This window comes from Sphaeramia orbicularis, chromosome 16 (genome assembly GCF_902148855.1).
Source record: "Sphaeramia orbicularis chromosome 16, fSphaOr1.1, whole genome shotgun sequence".
NCBI lineage: Eukaryota > Metazoa > Chordata > Actinopteri > Kurtiformes > Apogonidae > Sphaeramia > Sphaeramia orbicularis.
The window spans coordinates 24,407,947-24,429,169 of record NC_043972.1 but is presented as its reverse complement, the minus strand read 5'-3'; the positions used below and the strand labels follow the sequence as shown (position 1 = coordinate 24,429,169).

The 21,223-nt window shown below is 38.0% G+C and overlaps 1 protein-coding gene across 2 annotated transcripts in view; it reads left to right on the top strand.

Annotated features, from left to right (window-relative positions):
- Window positions 1–363: 363 nt before the first annotated feature.
- ankib1b (ankyrin repeat and IBR domain containing 1b) overlaps window positions 364–21,223 on the top strand; it is a 42,740-nt gene continuing 21,880 nt past the window's right edge. The window contains exons 1-8 of one of the 2 annotated variants that reach the window (XM_030158589.1): window positions 364–513; window positions 2,904–3,189; window positions 8,323–8,623; window positions 10,059–10,241; window positions 10,947–11,064; window positions 15,714–15,922; window positions 18,583–18,671; window positions 20,476–20,620. In XM_030158589.1, coding sequence (XP_030014449.1) covers window positions 3,002–3,189; window positions 8,323–8,623; window positions 10,059–10,241; window positions 10,947–11,064; window positions 15,714–15,922; window positions 18,583–18,671; window positions 20,476–20,620 — 1,233 coding nt within the window. In that variant the 5' untranslated portion in view covers window positions 364–513; window positions 2,904–3,001. Of the gene's footprint in view, window positions 514–660; window positions 768–2,903; window positions 3,190–8,322; window positions 8,624–10,058; window positions 10,242–10,946; window positions 11,065–15,713; window positions 15,923–18,582; window positions 18,672–20,475; window positions 20,621–21,223 lie in introns of those variants that run through there. The other variant, XM_030158590.1, reaches the window with a different exon arrangement.

Below are 21,223 nucleotides of genomic sequence, written 5' to 3'. Positions count from 1 at the left end.
GATTACTGTAACGTTTCTTAATATTTAAGAACTTGACTGGCAATAAATTGGTCTCATATGTCCTGTTTTACCATAATTATAAAGATAAAAAGCCCTTGTGATGGTGCAATAACAGTAAAGTACCAAATAGTGAGCTTCTAAATAGAGATTGTAAAGTTGTGTTAGGATACAAACATATAACTAAAGTAATTACATATATAATACACAGTACGAGTGTTATTCATCTCAGAACATGCCAAATAGTTAATTATTTTCGCCAGTGAATACAAATGTGCACTTTTTTTCCTCTGTTCCCCTTCTTGATTTGGGGGATGCTGTGGAACCTGGCAACCCCACTAGCAGCCAGCAGAGAGTCAACGGGGAGTTGACAGGAACAACATCACTGCTCTGAGCACACATTATTTATGGGGGAAGAATTACCTCACTTAACGAAAACGCTTCTCTTTCATATGAGCTAGCGACTGACAGTTATTTTACAAGATCAGGTCTTCTACAGTGAGGTATACAAGCCGCGTAAGTTTCAGTACTAGTTACGCATTGTTTACTTTGACTTTATTAACTGTACTAGCTAAGTTGGCTAGTAGCATAGTTAGCGTGCTAGCTGATCCGCTAGCGTATGCATTGACGTTAGCCAACGCAGATGGTAGCGTCATGATGTTTTTTTTTTTTGTTTTTGAATAACATAAAGCTAGCAAGACATGTTGTGTGTTATGGTTAAAATCAGTCATCTTGAGAAACGGAGTAATTTACAGCTAACGCTTTCTAAGGTCAGTTAAGAGTTTAATGTTTTCTTTTACCAGAAATGCAACAAAGGTGACGCGTTTTCGCCGAAATTTGTTTCATTAACAACATGCCGCCGACCGTGTTTGAGCTAGTTAGCTCAAATGGTAAACATCACACAACATGGGAAATGGCCTGCTTTAAAGAGTTTGATGACCAGTGGCAAGCTACGCACACAGTCTGTGCTGATTTATGATCCGTAACTATTATTATCAGGGAGGTGTTTGTTGACGCTGCCATGGAGGAACGCTGTTAACTATTACCAGCTAGGTTTAAGTAGTTATCCATTTGAAGAGTTGTTTTATCGACCAGAATACGTTACCATCTAGGGTTACATAACCGCGTTCAAAGATCAGGTGTTTACAAGTGGTCTCAAAGGTGGCAGATCGTATGATTGTTTTGCTGTCTGGATCCGTGCGGGGATCTGGAGGTGTCAGTCCTCAAACAAGCCACAAGTTGAACACAGATTTAGGTTATAGTTATAAAGCAAGTAAACTTGTGGATCATTTGCTTTAATACTAAATATACTGCATTTGTGATGTATTAATCGAATGAAAGGGTCTCATTTTAAGGATGACTACAAATTATCTTCAATATTAACACTGATAATGCATTCACATGTTCAAGTCAGGCGTATTAGTTTGGTTATAATGAGTCCAAGTTATATATTGTACCTGTAGAATGACTGTAACACATATTTTTGTTTAACATTTTGCTTTCATTCACAGGTTTTTTTTTTGAAGCGTTTAAGTCTTATGATGGCTGTTTTATTGTCTGCATTTTTGCAGATTCTGGTCTGTGTTTTTACATTATTCAGAAAATAGGCCAAAAATTGTTAAGAAAGTCAGTTTACTGTTTAAGTCAACACACAGTTCCAGTTTAGCAATGCATATGCATAGAGGATACCAGCGTATTTTCAGAGAAACAGTTTCAATTTTGGCTAATATAGCTTTTTTCCAGAGTGGAGAGATACTTCAGCAGAGTTTTCTCCCTTTCTTCAGCATGCTGTGCAAAAATGATTAGGTGCTGTGTTTAAGACTTACAATGGTACAGAGAACGCTGGGTTGTTTAAAAATATCATCAAAAGTCCTCTGAGTAATATTTTTCTGGAGAATGTCTAAAAAGTTACCAGGAAGATTCCCTCCTTTCACTGTCTTATCAGTGTCATGGACTGATTCATGTATTTTTACTATTGCGCATTTTTTATATTGTTGATACCATGAGTAACAGATTAAAATAATGAGTCAGACCGACTCACAGACTTGACTCTACTGGGATGAATATGTACAATTATTTCATTGTCATGCGAACAGATTGCAGATTACTTGGAAGCCTATGGAAACTTGAACATTTGGGACATAAGGTTAAATAATATTTCAGTCATCATCCCTTTCTTTTCTTGTGTTTCCTTTTAAATGAACACAAAATGTTACTTCAAGATTAAAATGGAGTAATCGCAGCCTTTAAACAATAGTACTGAAAGGAATATAATTTGCTGAGATAATGTGTTCTATTAAAATTACAGCAGCTCACAAACATTACATAAAAAGCATTCTGTGACCATATGGTTCTCTGGCGGTAGTGAAGTGCTGACTCGCTGCATGTTGGTCTTCAGCTGAATGTATCTTGCTTCGCCATGACTTGTGGCCTCAGTGGGATGAGCAGCATTGGCAGGGTGAGGCGGAAGCTCCTGGAGATGCCAGAGGAAGTCTTGTCCTTCTCTCTGTGTGAGCTTTGCTGGCAATACATTCCAATTTTAAAACAAAAAAATAAAAAGAGTAACAGAGGGAGGTGGTTTACAGTACGGCGGTGATTTCAGAGATGGGTTTGATGAAGAGCAGTTTAGTCAACCTTCGAGATACGGCTCTTGTCCTTGTGATTCCAAGGGAGTGGAATTCATTAGTATTATCAAGAAGAAGGGCTCATTTCCTTGAAAACATGGTGAAAATGTTTGTAGCTTATCAGATGAACAAGCCAGAGTTTTTCAACGACAGGCAATTTTGTGTTTCTCTTGTTCAGTCACCAGGCCATTTTTTTTTCTTTCTTTTTTGCAAGAAAGACCTTGTTTGACTCACAGCCACGAGGGAGTTTAATTCCTTTTACTTTCCTTTTCTTTTCTTTAGGAAATTCACTATGCTGCCCTGCTGGACTTGAACAGACTGAAGATAACTTTAGAGGCTGCTGCATCTGTCAGAGCTTGAACTCGCAGTAAGAGGAAGAGATGGGGAACACAGCAACCAAGTTCCGTAAGGCTCTCATAAACGGGGATGAGATGCTGGCCTGCCAACTGTATGAGAGTAATCCACAGTTCAAGGAAGCTCTGGATCCCAACTCTACATACGGAGAGTCCTACCAGCACAACACTCCACTACACTATGCTGCCCGGCACGCAATGACACGCCTACTCAGGTCAGAATATGGCCCAGATGAAATCAAACAAACAGACAAACAATAATTACATATGTCACATATTTTTCTAAAAGCTGCTTTCAGTCCAGCTCCTCTTTGAGAGGAGGACAGAAATCTGTGGTTTGATAGATTATAAAATAATATGTTTTTCTCTCACTTGTCGACATGCTACAGCCACTATTGAACAACACCATTTGTTTTATTATCACTTATGGCCTCCTTTCAGTGATCAAACCCAACCTCTTGTATTTCGTAACAGTCAGTTGCTTATTTAGTACTGTATTCGGCATCAGAAGAGAAAAATGTTCATGTTTTGTCTCTATATGTCTAACTCCCATCTGTCTCTCTACATAGCCATCTGTTAGCACCTCTTAGGAATGCAACATGCTGAGATAGAATATGATGAGGCTCCAAGAGCTTCCCATCCCACAAGTTTATCTCATCTTAGCCCCTTCTTTTCTTCTCCAAATAGGATGCTTGTTCATTTTACATTCTTAAAAATGTAACATTGGATGCAAAATGGCAACCAGTAACTGTAATGTCACATGAAAGCAAAAATATTTTTCATGTCAGTCAACCAACTCACAATGAAATGGTATGTTGAATGTTTACAGCAGAGTTTGGCAACACTAAGCTCTGACCTCATGTGGGGAACGATGATAACATTTTCCCATTTTGGAGAGGATAGAGTCAGCCTAGAAGTTAATGCTAGAGTGCAGGTGGGGCTTTGAAAGGCTGTATGAACAGCAACAGCAGCAGTGGCAGCAGAGAGTTAAAGCATAGCTTTCGTGTCAGCAGCTCTGCCGTATGCATGCAAGGACTGAACAGACACAACTGTAGTTAAAAGGACGCATTCGATTTATTACTCAAGGTTCTGACCTTATCACTCTCCGCAAGGTGGAAACACTAAGCTAGCCATACAGGGAGTGTGGGGATCATTGATTCCAACTGAAGTTCCCCCCAAAACTGCAGCAGATACAATACAAAGCCTCACCCAGCCATTATATGGCAGCCATTATAAGAGATCTATTATGAGTGGGCCAAGGCACCAACTGCCATGAGGCCCTTCCCCTGCTAAGCACAGCAGCCACAAAGGGAACACACTATCTGGTGAGCACCTGCTCTGTGTGGGCCATGGCACCTCCTGCCATAACAGCAACTCAACTTAGTTTTATGTATATACCCAGGTATCATAAATCACACACTTGCCTCAAGGGGGAATCTGTACTGTATATAATAGCGTCTAACTTTAGACCTTCAGCTCGATTCAGGAAAAACTCTCTTAGAAAACCCCTTTAAAAGAGGAAAAAATAGAAGAAACCTCAGGAAGTGTCACAGAGGCAGGATTCCTCTTCTAGGAATGACAGAAGTGAAATACATGTGTGTATTGTGTACAGAATGAACAATATACAAACAGTATTCACAGTTGGGATGATAAAAAAAGGTAAACATGTACAATGCTGGGATTTGAATAAATTATATATCAGGGCTTGGAACTAGCTGCTATGATGCCATTTGGAGCAACTATACCGAACACTCACAGCAGCCAATTTCACTATTTTAAAGTACTTATAGATGAAAAGCCAAGTTGATAATCACACTCAGTGATTTTTGATCAGCATACATCGTAACTTAAGTCAGGAGACTAAGCCTAAATAGGATGTCTGGAGCTCTTCCCAGGTTCATTTTCAACCGTTGTTTTCCTGCATTCTGTTGAATTTATGAAGTAATTTTGTTGCATAAATGTGGAGTCTGGAGGACAGGCAGGAAGGAGGCATTGAAAAATGAGACTCTCAGGAGAATCTCAAGACTTACCAAGTAGCTATATCTACAAATATTGTATGAAAAGTAAATGGGTAAAAATATATTGTTCATAGACTGTGGTACCTATAGTGTATTTTTGTGCAGAAAACAAGCTAGAGAGCAAGTCTAATAGAGGTGATAATAACAATAGTACTTAGCTGAAGTACTTTGTTTGGATTCAGTCACATTTTCTTAGTGCTCATGTCAAAGTTGCTTTCACATATACTTACTGATAAAGACTACGAAGGCTCTTTATCTTGTGATACCATGGGAGTTAAATTACAAATACCACCTCTGAGGTTAAACCTATCCATAATGATGATTGTGTTTTTCACATAGTTGGTGAGCTTAATTAATCTAATCTAACCTGTTTCAATGGTAACGAAAGGTGTATTTCTATGAACATTTTACTTTGTCATAGATGTCAAACTGAAGAGCAAAGTGAGGCAAATCGCTACATGTACAAGTACATGAAAGCAGGTTTTTGATTTTAGAGTGGTTGTACGCTTAGTGCTCTTGAAAAAAGCTGCATCACTTCATCCTGTGTGGAGAAATCCATTTGACAAATACTATATTTCCTCCTAAAGTGACTGCGGCTGTTATTTACCTGAACTACTGGTGGATTTCTGACTTCCTCTGTAAGGGTTGGTCATATAATATTATAGCTAGTTTATGTAATTTTTGCATTGTTTCCTGTAACTGTTCCAAACTTACAGCCTTCCAGTGTTTCAGTTGAGAGACATCCTGCATTTAACAACAGAGCTTTTGTTGTGAAATGTTTTCAGGCAACAACAGCTGAATAGGATTAAAGCATACCAAAGCAAAGTGTTTAAATTTAACAATGGAAATGTAAATTATGCTTATTTGGCAATAGGACTTTACCCACCTTCATCTTGTTGGTTTGTCCATGTAAGCCCAGTTTGTATATGAAGAAAATGTGGTATAATTGTTATTTTTTGTAGAGTGATTGGTTGTTCGTCTCTATATGTCAGCCTTGCAATGAACTGGCAACTTGCCCAGGTTGTACCCCTCCTTCGCCCATAGATAGCTGGGATAGGCTCTAGCATCCAACGCGTGTGAGGATAAAGCGGGTTCAGAAGATGAGTGATTGGATGAATGTTATTTTTTTGTCCCATAAGATTGAGGCATACTAACCTCATAACCTATAATTGCATAGTGAAAGAAAATTCGTTATAAAATGAATGGTGAAAATATAATTTACAGTCATTTAACCTTTATGATTTACTGCCAAAGGAAGCCTCTGTGTGAGTGGAACTACTGACAAAGGTATGACACTTGTGTTGAATGACTTCACTGTTCAGGTCACTGTACCACAGGGGGTGGAGAAACACTCTGTGGTATTCCTTAATCACAGCGCAGCTACGAGTATTTGATGTCAGCAGTGATGGCGACTCTTTCTTGAACATCATGTGTACTATTATGAGGTTTTCGTTGAGGTCAAGTAGCAGCGCTTTTGGTTCTCTCACAGTAGCGATCCAGGTATTGCTTGGATGGACAGGTTTTCATTTGAGGTTGTATGTCTAGTGCGTGCTTGGGTGAAATGAAGTGGTCAAAGGCTAGATGTCTGTTCTAAGGTAGTTATTGCCTTGGCAACCAGAAGAGCAAATGACCAGCCCAGCAGTTCACCAGCTCCAACTTGGTTGTGCAAGTTTTTGATCATGTGGCAACTGCAGTGCAAGTGGACATCCGCTGACCCAGGGTCTTCCCATCATGCGCTGCCTTTGAGTTTGCTTTCACCTGGATATGAAAACTGTGTGGCTGCAGATAGCTTGCACAGCATCTCTCCAAGATTGAGGTTTTGTAGCTTTTTGCCGAAAAAAGTCGATGCTATTTTCTTGTTAAACCACCCAATGTTTAACTGATTTGCATTGGGATCCAGAGGCAGGATCTCCTTAGCCTCTGGAGTGTTTTAGGGACTTTAATGGATTCTAGGAGTGAAGAGAATGGGGAAATTCCGTCTTTCCCCAGAGACTCCATAAAACAACTATGGGTTCTTATTTTTGTGTGTAGTGACTTCCTGTCTGTTTTGTGGTCCTTCCCATCATGCATTGAAGGATAGAAGAGAATTTAGACATGGTAGGTCTCAAACCTGAGTGGAAAGCCGATAAATGGTGTTTGCTTTCACATTCTGTTCAAGTAATTTCTGTTGTAAAGGTCTTTATGTTGTTTAATGGAGGAGCATCATTGAAAGTAGACAGAATATTCTTTGAGGAGCTGTTTGTGTTCTCCCGGGGTCGTCTCTCAGAACCCTTTTCAGAGTATGAGGTTTGGATAATGCTTGCTGTGCCTGACCGGTTTCTTTTTGCTCTCTATATCAGTTTTCTCCACAGATGAGACTTGTGTCTTGTGACTATAGGTGTGTGGTGAAGAGGTTAAAGCTAGCTTTCACTTTGGTGCAAATAATATTGTCAGACATGGAAAAGGAAGGATAGCTGACCCATGGGGTTGACCTATGTCCTCTTCTCCTGTATGTTACACTGGTAACAGTTAAGTATGACAGATCTAGGAGATAATCATCCAGCTTCAGCTTTCAGTATAGCCTTGGGAGCATCTCTAGTGTCACACAACTGAGCTCTCAATAAGACTACCCACTCTGTCTCTTCAGGTATTTCAGCCTGTCAGTTATTTTGGATGAAATGATGTGATAAAGAAGGGTTAAGCATGTTTGAAGGTTTTCTATTCATTTTGCTCTTAAGATGGCACAGCTCCGCACAGTGGTTCTGGACTGATTGCTGTATTGTTGTCTTTTCACTCTTTTGACCTCACTAGTTTATTGTGGCTAATTATCTACAGCCAAAGACTACAGAAACACACAGATAATTTTGGTTTTAATATTTTATCTAGTAAGCTTAGCCACAAAATAGCTAATAATTTATGCAAAGACAGACTTCACTGCAGTCTCAAAGTATCTTGTTCACAGTGTTGAACCATTTTAAAGATAATCTCAAACAAAGAAGGTTTAAAAAGATGAAATTGTGAGGAGTTGTTCTGCTGCTCATGAAGAAAAAAACAGATTTCACCTCCTTTATTTGCTCTTCCACTGCCTCAGCAGGGTATTACTACAGATTAAGATGTGTTATTATGAACAATCACAGGGTGGTGCAGTTGCACCATGCAATGCATGAACAAACAAGTAGCTGTTGCATTCGTAATATACAGAACAGAACCAGTGCAGTGTGGGTTTTTATGAGTCACTTCTGTAAATTTGATTGAATTTGAAGTTAACAGCTTGACGAGATATCAGTATGTTAAGCTATATCGGGAACAAATCAAAACTCATTGAAATCCTTGTTTGCTCTATATTTTTAGGTCTTTTCTCTTCAGCAAAGATGGAAATCCTAATAAGCGTAATGTGCACAATGAAACATCACTACACCTTCTTTGCATGGGACCTCAGATCCTGACCTCAGAGGGGGCTCTGCAGCCCCGCATCTCACGACCATATGAGGACGAACAGCGTCGTGCGGAGTGTCTACAAATCATCCTTTCTTGGACTGGTGCAAAGCTTGACCGTGGAGAGTATGAAAGTGCTGATATCAATGCCACTGACAACAAGAAAAACACCTGCTTGCACTATGCTGCCGCCTCAGGCATGAAGACTTGTGTTGAGGTGAGATTACACAATCATGTGGATATATTTCAGTTTGGGTAATGTAAAATATTCTCATTTTAGGTATGGATGAAAGACTATATAGATGAAAACAAAAGAGTCTTTCTAAGACAGGGAGCAATTTCAGAGAATGGAAGATAAAAGAGCCCACAGTAACACTGATATAAGAAGGAATTATTCAATATCTGCTCTTTTTTTTTTACTCTGAATATGTTTTGAAAAGTGTCACTACCGCTCTACCAGTGAGTAGAACTGTTGTGACCTTGGTAAAGGGACAACAATTTGTGTGCTCAACACATCCATTATATTAAGTTAGATCAAAACACTCCCAGGTGAGATTTGGGCTCTTGCCATGTAGCTCAATACATCTTCACAAATGCCTGGGACGGGATGCATCACATACAAAATTTATACACCTATAACTGTGTCTCTCAGTATCTGCCTTTGGGAGTACCTTAATCTGCAGGGTTAGTTTTGAAGTGGAATGTGTGTGTAAACCCCACCTGTGTATTCTGTCTGAAGCCGAATTGACATTTTGAACCAAGATAAATTAACTAGAGACGCGTTAGTCTTAGTTCATAATTTGCTGACACATTACTAAGTTTAAGCCCACTATTAACTTGTTATTTCTTCTCATTTCTCTTTAAAGTCACAAAGTGGCATATGCAGCAAAACCTATAATTGAATGTCTGCTTCATAAAGGTGTGCTGTGGAAGATTTGTGCATGCCTTTGCTGATTAATGAACTCCATTACTAAGCTAACAATGATTTTGGTCACCTACATCCATGATAAAAACATACTTATAATTATGTAATAGACTCTCTCAACCTCTTCACTGCCTTTTTCTTCTTTTCATCTTTCACTTTAACAGTATACAACTTTATATACAGTTCTGTCGTCAGTAGACATTCACCTTCCAGCACAATGTATAAATAAGTAGACTTTCAGCATGAGCTACTGCCTACAAGTATCTGTAAATCTGAAATAAAGAACCTTTAAAAGATGTTCAACAATATAACTTTGGATGTGGCAAAAATCTAACTTGAATGGCATAGTCACACTTAAGAGAAGGATATAGTATATAGTATAGTTCTCCCATTTTTGTCTTTGTGGTAACAATACTGTGTATGTTCTGTATATAATAAAGCCACATTTCTGGACATGTATTTTGGACAATGTTCAAGTGCATTCCCCACAACTAGAAGTTATCTGGGTGGTTCAGCTAAGAGGTGGGGGAAGCAGGGTGAAGGCACATGATGCAAAACCTCCTCTTGTGGAAAACTTCCTTTTGTTATTAGTTTATAGAAACTCAGACTGACTGTTTTACTGTTCTTTTTTCAATTTCATAGAGTAGCCAGTGTGGTTTAGTATGTCTGTGCATAGAATCTGTGCCCCTTTATTCACAGAATGTTTCTTTTGTTTTCAATTGTTCAGTTTCTGGTACACAGAGAAGCAGACCTATTTGCGGAGAACGAAAACCGCGAGACTCCATGTGACTGTGCAGAGAAGCAGCACCACAAGGAGTTGGCCCTGTGCCTGGAGTCGCAGATGGTCTTCTCTCTTGCCCCTGAGGCAGAGGGTATAGAGGCGGAGTATGCAGCCCTCGACCGGAGAGAGGTACAGAATAAAATACAGTATAGTATGTCATTGCTTTTAGTTTGTCGGAATCAACTGGTTTCATTTTCAACTTCAGAGTGCACACTTCTGAAACCATAAACAGATTCTCACATGTGAAGCAGTTGCAGAAAACTTGTTTTGCCTCTAAGAGGATATTTCAACTGTTAAAATATCAAAATGAATAGGTACAAGTATTGTATACTATGATCGAAGTGCCCCATGCATGGGAAAACAATCACTAAAATATCTTAATAGTATAACTGTTGTTGATCTTGACAACATTTCACTATATTTTTAGGAGAGAACGCTTTTATGCAATATTAATGAGAAATTACAAAAGAAATAGAAGTACAGATTTTTGTGAGGCTGCTTTAGGCACAAAAAAGTTGCCTTACTCTAACAGCCTTCCTCTAGAATGGCTTCAATTACTCACACAGAATAGTTTGTTGTCAGGCATGTGACCCTTATCATCAGGCTGTGAGCTCATCTGCTCATTCATGCGTCACCAGTCATCTATACTGGATTTGTTGTTTGTTCATTTTGTCTTTTTTGCCCTCTTTCTTTGTTCTAACTTTGCTTTCCCTCCCTTGAGTACACCTCATTATTCTTGCTGCTGTTCCATTACATTTTGCACCAACCATCTTTACTTTTATCATTCCCTCTTCTGTCCTTGTGTCTGACCTCTCCTCTTCTGCTCTTTTTCAGCTGTATGAGGGCCTGCGGCCTCAGGATCTACGTAGGCTGAAGGATATGCTGATAGTGGAGACAGCCGACATGCTTCAGGCCCCGCTCTTCACCGCAGAGGCACTGCTACGTGCACATGGTAAAATGAAACGCATATAGTGCACACCATATGTGTTTATAGTAGAGAGAACATTTATTGTTAAATCAGGCTTAAATTTATGTTGGCTTTAGATAGGTTTGATCTCACATAATCCTCATGGTTCACATCAGTGGTTTTTCTTGCCGCAAGAAAAGCTAAGGCACAGACGGCTTGTGTTATCTAAGAAATTCTGAGTACAAAAATCACATGCTCTGTTTTAAAGGTGACAAATGGTATGAATACAACAGTTTCACAAACACTGACTTAATTTACACTTAAGAATAATCTGTTTTATGACTATAGTCCAAAACAGACAGAATTCCTATGAAGCTGTTTTCATGGGTGATCGAAATATATTTTCCACTAATCTTGTTTATGCAGTTGTATGGATTCAGATTGTCAATAGCCGAACATGTTGTTATCATGTCAACCTTTGGAAAAGTGGCTGAAACCACTTGAACTGTTTTGCCTCTTTGTGTCAAAATTGGATTTGAAGTTTTCTACCACTTGTAGTTTTCTCATTTCACTTCTTTCATCCACTGTCTTGAAAAGGTCAGCATTGCAGTATTTTTCACATAGGCCTGAACAGAAAATTGATATATTTGATAGTGTTCCATAATAATTCCACTGAGTATACTTAATATTTCCTACCATCTACATGCGTTTTGAACCATCCACAATTAATTAGAACAGAGCAGCTGAATGGAGTGCTCTCATTTTTTTTTCGTCTCTTGTTAATTGACATGTGCACGCACATAGACACACACCCTCATGCAACTTCCACCACTTTCCTCAAACTCAGCAGACAGTGGAGGGAAACAAAACCAACAATGAAGATTTAATTGCATGCAAAGTACATGGATCAGCTTTGTGAGATTGGTTCATTTTCTGGAGGTGATGACCCTCCAAGCACAGCGTTGTGCAAATCATGTCATGAAAACAGTGCAACTGAGGGTGGCAACATGTCGACTAATCCATTTCCCTAGATATCACCCACTGCAGTTTGTTGAATTAGTGAAATAAGGTTGAATAAGAACAGGTTTCTGATATTTATCGTTGCATCCTTAATTTCTTAGTTGCGTTATACCGTGTTATCTAGTCTCTCTTGGCTGTGATTATAGCTACAGTTTTTTAACACCAACACAGCAGAACAATAACAGCAAATGTGTTTTTGTCACTTTCATATGTTATAACTAATAATTAAACAATTGCAGAGAAAATAATTATCTGAAAAGCCCTAAAATATGATGACACAACTTAATTGGCACCATAAATTAATATTATAAAAAGACTTATTGTAATCCAAAGCTGTAAAGTGTACAATGATAAATAAGGTCACACTATTAAGATACACAGCGTGCAGTGCATTTTGTGTTAGATATTTTCCATCACAACAAACTCGTACTGTTTTGGTGTTACAACCAAGATACTTGCCATCATATTGCTTATACAATATACCATATAATATTGTTTATGGTCATTTCTCCTGATCAAATCAAGATATGAGTTTTTTATAGAACTGTTAACTGTGGTTAAAAATCCAGCTGAGACACACATTTTGAATGTGCTGTATATTCTCTCTCTCTCTCTCTCTCTCTCTCTCTCTCTCTCTCTCTCTCTCTCTCTCTCTCTCTCTCTCTCTCTCTCTCTCTCTCTCTCTCTCTCTCTCTCTCTCTCTCTCTCTCTCTCCTTTTCAGAAATGCTTTTCTGTTTTGAATACCTTTCAGATATTTGCTGTAAATTCCTGTTGTACATATATTATTACAATGACTGATAAATGCATCTGTGTTTGTGCAAAAAAAAAAAAAAATTGTGTGTATGTGTTTCAAGGCTGTGTGCATATTTCCTGCGTATTTCTCAGTACAAAGAAAGACACGCACCCCATTTCAACCTTGCAAAAACAACAAAGCTGAAGGCTGCCCAAGACTTTTGATCAGTTGTGTATATCCAAATATAACTATAGTGTCGTATCATATTATAGTGAAACATTAATATGACAGTAAACATATTGAGTGCATGTACAACCAGATATCTTTCTGTCTATTTCTTGTAACACATTAAAATGAGCTGTCAGACCTAACAACATGCACTCTGCAGCTATGTGTTTCAGTAGGGCTACAGCCTTTTAATGTAAATGTGTTCATATATAGACTAGGCATGTCACAGTTTGAATATAATTGGCAGCTGGCAGATAGCAGCTCTCGAACTAGCTTCAATAATTTGTGTGCAGAACTTCAAAAATGCAACAAAAAAAATTGGTTATTTAATTTAAAGCTTTTGAAAGTCATTACCCCACTTAATATAACTCGGTAAAGATTATGCTAATGCAGGAATACAAAAGTGTGTCACAAGTTTAGATTAGTTGCTACTTTTTTTTTTTCTTTGAATACCTCACTATTTAATTCAGTGGGCTGACTGCTGAGCTGTCTGTGCTACATATGAGATGTCCTTTTGGGAGCTTAGAAGGGAGAGAGTGACCCCAGAATGGGCTAATATTTATTCACATCTGTCATGGGAATATTACTTGTCTGCTCTTTTTTTGTTAATCTTCAGTAGTAGAGTCTATGAATTCATACATCATTAATTTCTAGTTAAAAAAAAAAAAAAAACTTTGAGAAATTTCCACACCTCCCCTACTTTTACATTTCCATAGCTTTCTTTTCCGATGCCCTTATCACATTGCTTGTTTCTTGAGTGTGAAACTGCCCGCCTGTCTCCTTCTGACAATTTGTATTTCCCTTGCAAATTTTTGATATTTAAAACTAAATGTGATGACTTTTAATTCCAGCCTCCTTTTTAATGACCAGAAGCAGAGAGATAGGGTCATAGTTATTGATGAGTTTTAATTGAATGGAAATGGGGAGAATTGTTGCAATATTCATTATCTAAACGAGGCCATTTAGAGTCGGAGGGATTTGATTGGTGGCGAAACATTTTTTGAGGCTGATAATGGCCTAATTGCTCAGTTGACCGGGGCATGTTCCTTATTTTAGGAGGAGACATTTTTGTCAGAAAATATGGGCTGCAGTTCATTCAATATTTATACTGAAAACCTCTCAAACCTGTTCTTGTGCAAATGTCCCATTGTGAGATTGAACCGCTATTCTGATACAGAAAACCAGATGGCAGCAGGTCTTTGTTGGTTATTTGAAAACCTTAGTGTTTTCACCAGAGTGGGATTTGTGTGGGCTTTGTTGTTTTCAGCATTGTACTCACCACATCTTAAAAATAAAGGACAGGATGGACTTGTAAAAATGTAATGGTATAATAACGGTTTATTCTGCAAATAGGTTTATTCATCACATGGATTAAAAGTGAGGCTTGTTAAGATATTTTATGAAAAGCTACTGTTACCTTACAAGTATAGCAAACTATTTATAAACACAATGAAAAGCCTTCTCTACTTTATACTCTAGTTCACTGTATACTTCTTCTACAGAGATAAGCTTCTTTCATTTACTTTAACCTGTTAAGCCCTGGGCCATTTGTTTCCAGTCAGAATCCTTTCAATGTAACACAAAACAATACCGTAGCAGAAGCTTCATTCAAATAAAACTTAGTTATGTTCGTAAGACAAAATTCATAATCATCGCCTCATAATGCTCTTCTTTGGCTCGTTCAATGAGTTTTACCAGTGGAGAATTAATACTTTGACTGTTGGGTCTGCTTAGTGTTAGCTTAGCGGTGCAAAGTTTGTCGCATTGATCTGTTGTTTAATGCAGTCTTTCTCAAATGGGGGTACACATACCCCCAAGAGTAGTTGGATGAAGCCCAGGGGGTACTTACATTTTTTTGGAAAAAAATACATTAAATAAGTTGTCATGTACTGAATACAAAATAAATAATGAGAAGTGATGCTGGAATATAAAACACAATAAATACATTCATATAATAAAATTGACACCCCTGACCATTTTTTTTTATATCATTATTGTCAGTCATCTTGTTCAAGCTTTGGTAACATTTTAAGAATATTTGTATTTTATATTATTCAAGATGAGTTCATTTGAGTAATTAAATATTTTTTTGTTGTTGTTGATGAAAAGTTTGTTTATTTATTAATGACCATTGAATTTATTTATTTTTTTATTAATGAAAGGGGAATTTTCAGTTTATATTTTGCGCACAAAATTTTCTTATGAAGATTTGTCATTTTTAATATATTAAAGTTAAATATATATTGTTTGGTAACAAAGTTTTGAAAATAAAAACAGACACCTTTAGCACAGGAACAAATATTGCCTCATTTTATTAATCAAAAATGCTGAAGTGAGAGTTGGGGATATTTGGTTAAAAACTATATTCCAGGGCGTACTCCACTGTAAAACGTTTCAGAACCACTGGTTTAATGAACTTATCCACTACACACGCTGGTCTGGGATTGTTAGCTTGTTTTAGATATTTGATCATTTAAGTGCTTATTGTCGTCCGACAGTTGATTTTGTTGAGCGTTTTGCTGATGTGCTTCTGATTACATAGACGTATAGGATGTGTAAATTGCTTAAAGCATTGCATAGTATTGCCATGGCAACACAAATGGTACTGGGGGCAGCAGGGCTGAAGAGACTTGGTGTGCTTCCCTATTTTGTGTTCTGTGGTAATATTATATTCTCTGTAAATACAGTTTGTCTTTACTTTTTGTGCTCCAGACTGGGATAGAGAGAAGCTTTTAGAAGCCTGGATGAAAAATGCAGAAGAATGCTGTCAACGCTCAGGGGTACAGATGCCCAACCCACCTCCAAGTGGCTACAACGCCTGGGACACGTTGCCCTCCCCCCGGACTCCACGGACCACCCGCTCCTCCATCACCTCTCCAGACCAATTCAGCCTCATCCCTGCTGATGATGAGTCTTCTCTGGTGAGAAATGTCTTCTGCTCCACTTTGACGCATACCATATCAGTTCAGTAAGTGGTTAAAAGGGAACCCAGAATATCACTGTGACACAGGCAAACTATGTCACATCAGTGAGACACACAGGAATATGACCAAAAAAATGCCCTACTTTGTCTGTTGGGGTTATATGACTAATTGGAAGCTTGAACTTGAAGAATTGTTATACAGTTGCCTCAAAGTGATTCCTCTTATTCCCTTGAAAGTGTTGATTAAAAAGTTTAAAAGGTTGCAGACATGTTTCAAGCCAGTTTAAAAAAGTATCTTTGAGGGCACATCATTTGAATTTATTATGCCAGCCTGAAGGGGAGGTAAGGGGTATTGTTTTTGGTTCGGTTTCTTTGTTTGTTTGTTAACATTCTAGCAACAAAACTATCGGTTGAATTCATACCAAAGTTGTTTTATACATGGCCAGTGCCCCTAAATAGATGTCATTACATTTTGGGAAATGTAGGTCAAAGTTTCAATTTTTTATGAACTTTTTAAATGTTTTTTCTTCTCCCACTTACTTATAATGGGCAAAATTTCAAATGTCTGTAAAAACATCAATTTTGTTTCAATTTACTTCAAACTTGGCACATATATAGAGGCAATTGATATACTGACACCACCACATGCATAGATATGATGACATCAGCTGGATCGATGGCAAAATAAGCTACAAATACGAGCGAGGGACCACTGGCACCACTTGTTCTGTCATCTTTCTGATTGCATCAGTCCAAAGCTGTCAGATAAAGTGAGTTTCCTGGTTCAAGGTATTGCTACAAAACCAACAGATGAAGCTAGCGTTGAAGAAAACCTGTTAAAACTATTCGCTAAAGTTTATTAAATGGAGTTGCTCACATTTATACATATTTCATAACATTCCTTCTAGTGAACTCTTTAAATTTTTCCTCCACACCTGTATTTCTGCATAATTTTGCAATTGCAGTTATTGCCAGCAGTCATTAGTATTCATGCCCGTGGTCTCTCCAATAACAAAACACAAGCAGGTGCAGACACAAGCACAACCCAGTGGTTGGTAATTAGAGCGTAGGTATGGTCTGAAAATTAGAGAATGTTAAAATGTAAAAATGTAAAGCACATAAAAAGCTGTTCAATTAATCTGGTCAGTCAGTGAATCACATCATCATCCAAGGTAAAGAGAACATTTGCTACAAGTAATAATAAATACAAATCAAAAGTTTAGCAATACAAGTCTTCAAACCGTACATGTGTTTTATTCTAACATCCTGCGTATTATTTTCATTCACAGCTGTCTGAAAAGCCAGTTTCTTTTTAATATTTAAATACACCACTAAAAGAATCTGGGTTTTCAGGGTCATTATTGAAGCTTGCTGGGCCTGGTGCTCACTCTGTTTCATTGGCATTTTTGATTCTGTGCGAATGTTCTACATTATTCTCAAACATACTTGACATTTCCCATGGTCCCAATTTTCTTCAGAATAATTTCTCAAGAGGGAAATTACGTCACGTAACATGAAATGTCCCTCAGAGTTATAACATCTGAGTGGGTACTAGGGCTTTAACTTATTTTGTAATTGTTACATGATTTGTTGTTTTTATGAAAGACTAATAGTGAACATGGTTGACGTCAGGGTGTCCTAGAGAAGGTCAGGGATATGGGAAGTGGAGTTAAGGAAATACATTTTTACTTTGTTACATTTCTGGTCTATTATTATATTCACAGGAAGTCTATGGTACAACACAGTCAAATCAGGAACATGTAAATTTGACTGTTAATAACAATTTATCAATCTAACTTTGTGCTGTGTGAGTCCAACTTGTGCACCGTTAGACACTATCATGACATATAAGATCTCAACAGTGTTTGTACTTTAGTTGATTATAGAAATGATATGAAACTTCCCCGTAGGCGCTGTGATAATGACTTGCAGAATAATAACTGTTCTGCAAAAGTTCTAAATAGCATTGTTTTCCAGTACTTTTGACACTTGGCCGGAAATTGATGATAAGCTTTTGAAATGTCGCCGCCTGTGGGGAACATCAGTTTTTGTCAGTCTCTGAAAATTCAAGGTTCAGAAGGCGTAATGTTTTTTTGTCTGAGTGATGTTTATCCTTAAGTGAATGTTCGGCGCAGATTATTCGATAAGTGCACCGTGTTGTTGATAGATAATGGCATAATCTGACAGCCTTGCTTCATCAGTCATTTCTCTGAGAAATTATAGCCTGTGTTTATCTGACAGTGTCTTTTACTGTGGCTCCGAAACGGCATGCCTTGAGCTGCACTGTGCCAATCGACCGAGTCTACTCAAGGGCCTGTTTAAAGGTTACAGTTGATTATATCACAATGCGCTCTTTCTTAAATCAATACTTACATTGTTGAAGCACACTGCCTGCTTTATTTTTATTGTGAGAGTAAGTCTTTCAGTGTAACGAGGCCCGTGTGTTGGAATTCGTGTTCATCAAACTTCTGTAGGCGAGTGAATACATCTGACTACAGAACAGTAATCAGTGTGAACATCACAGCGTGGTAACACAACGGTAAAGTTAATTTGTCAGTACTCTCACTACCGTATTGAGTTATTAAAACTACTATATTTAAACAGTTTTGCAAAGATGGTTTGATCAGATTATTACCAAACATGTTTCTTCTCTCACAGTGTGGTATCTGCATGTCTTCCATCTCCGTCTTTGAGGAACCTGTTGATATGTCCTGCGGCCATGAGTTCTGCAGAGCATGCTGGGAAGGGTATGTTGTAGTTTTTTTACTTATCCCACAACTTGGTGAGATTCTGAAAGAGATTAGATGAAATGAGATGCAACTTTATCCACTTGCATCTGCATTGTTACTTAAATGAGTGATATTTTACCTTTTTTTTTTAAAAAAATGGAATTATGCTTTTTAAAACATTTCCCTGTGGTCTACATAAACTGTAAATGCTATGGTTGGGTCTGAATTCTTCATTAATTAAACTCAGGGTTTCTGCAGGTCATTAAAAAGCGTTAAAAGTCCTTCAATAGATTTTGTGAAAGTTAAGGCCTTAAATGGCATTAAAAAGCATTAAATTCCATGTCCAGAGGCATTAAAAAATTAAATACACTTGATGGAAAAAAAGCACTGTTATTCATGACTTATTTTGATGATATAAATATTTAATTATTTTGATTGGAAATATAGTGTGATGACTGACAGGCGGAATCCTTTAATTGGCTATTGTTTATGGCCGATGCATGTTGTCATCAACACTGGATGCTTGGAATGCAGCAGCGTGCTGTGAGAGTGCTCATGCTGTGGCGAAAGAGCGGAGGGAATATTAGCAAATGTCGGAAAAATGGGAAAATGCAAGTTTCAGCAGAAGTGACTGGAGGAGGAACTATTCAGAACCTGATTAAAGCCTGTCGACGGTAAACCTGTATAAAACTGTATCTGCAGTTGGACAGGGGCTTTAAATTTGTTTAAAGTGGCATTAAAAAGCATTAAATTAGATTTGCTGATACCTGCAGAAACCCTGGAACTCCACAGGTCCATCTTCAACCGCATTTCTGAGTAATGACACCAGAAAGGTGGTTTTGAGCGCTGGCCCTTTAAATGCAAATGAGCCACTTCATGCCCCACCCCCTCCAGGTTGCTGACTGTGCTGCTCTGTCCCGTTCAGCCACTTGTGTTCATTAAATACAACCAACAACTGAACATTTTAGGTAATCAACTCAAAGTTTGGACATTTTTTCAGTATGCACTACAACCGCCGCTGCTGCTAAACAATTATGTCATACTCAGAGAAATGTTTGTCAGAAGTCTTGTCCTTATATGTGTAAATATTGTGACGTAAATAGTTATAGACGTAACAAATTAAGAAGGAATTAAAACAGGTTGTAGAAATCCACTCGATTTTTGCCAAAATGAATATAAAGATAGCTGTGCAGCACCTGGAGGGTTCAAATTCAAACTTGATGAACTATTAGGGTCCAAATACACAAATAAATGTTTATGTTTATGTTTATGTTTACGCATTTGGCAGACGCTTTTTTCCAAAGCGACTTACAGGGGAAAACCAATTAAATCACTCAATCAATCAAATTTTATTTATATAGCGCCAGATCACAAGAAAGTTATCTCTTGACATTTTATATATAGAGTTGGTCAAAACCAGACTCTAAGTCAATTCTACAGAAACCCAACAGAATCCTCCAGGAGCAAACACTTGTGACTGGTGACAGTGGCGAGGAAAAACTTCCCTTTAACAGGCAGAAACCTCGAGCAGACCCAGACTCCTGGAGGATGGCCGTCTGCCTTGACCAGTTGGGGTTAAAGAGAGAGAGTAGAGAAGGGGAAAAAGAGAGAGCGATAGAGATAGGGACTGGGGGAGAGGGGGAGAAGGGGGGAGTAGGGGGAGACACATGGAGGCGGTTGAGGATAAGTGAGTGGTGATGATGAGGGCAGGGAAGTAAATGTACCAAGACTAATAAAAGTGGGTTAAGCAAAATATGATCCCTTTAATTCCCCTGTGTATTCAGTGATCATTTTTGCACCCGATGTGTTCATGCTTCCACAGGTTTCTGAATTTGAAGATCCAAGAGGGTGAAGCCCACAACATCTTCTGCCCAGCGTTCGACTGCTACCAGCTCGTGCCCGTGGAGGTCATAGAGAGTGTGGTCTCGAGGGAGATGGACAGGCGCTATCTCCAGTTTGACATCAAGGTAGACAAGTCAAACACTATCAACTCTGAACAGATTTCTCTGAACACAATTTAATATTTTACTCAGTTAATGTTGAGAGTCATAGAACAACACATCATTCCTGTAGTTCCAACATCAAAGTGTGACAAAGACAAACTGAATACAGATGCCAGCTGACATTCATGAGAAAAACAGCATTTTTTTTTCTTACTTTCATTTTTATTTATATTTCCAACATTTAGAAACAATAATAACAACAACTCTGTTAGGTAGTCATGTTATTAATAGTCCATCTGTTCTTTGGAGAAAAACAGCATTTTTGTCTTCAAAGTTAACTTTCATAGCTAGAAACAATAAACTGAAAATGAATTGGTCTCATTTTTTTTCTATTACCCATCAAACAAAGACTAACATTTAACATAATTTGATTCATCATAATCATTTTTTTGTGCAAACCCATTTGTTTCTCCTTGATTTAAATGTCTACGGGAGGCAACAAATAAATGTGTGGCATCAGAAGCACAAAAACATTGTTATTTTTTTGTTTATTTGATGAGGGCAATGCCTGTTAATGAGCACTTAGTACAAAAAAAAAAGCTCCATTACTTTGTGTAAATATTCCAG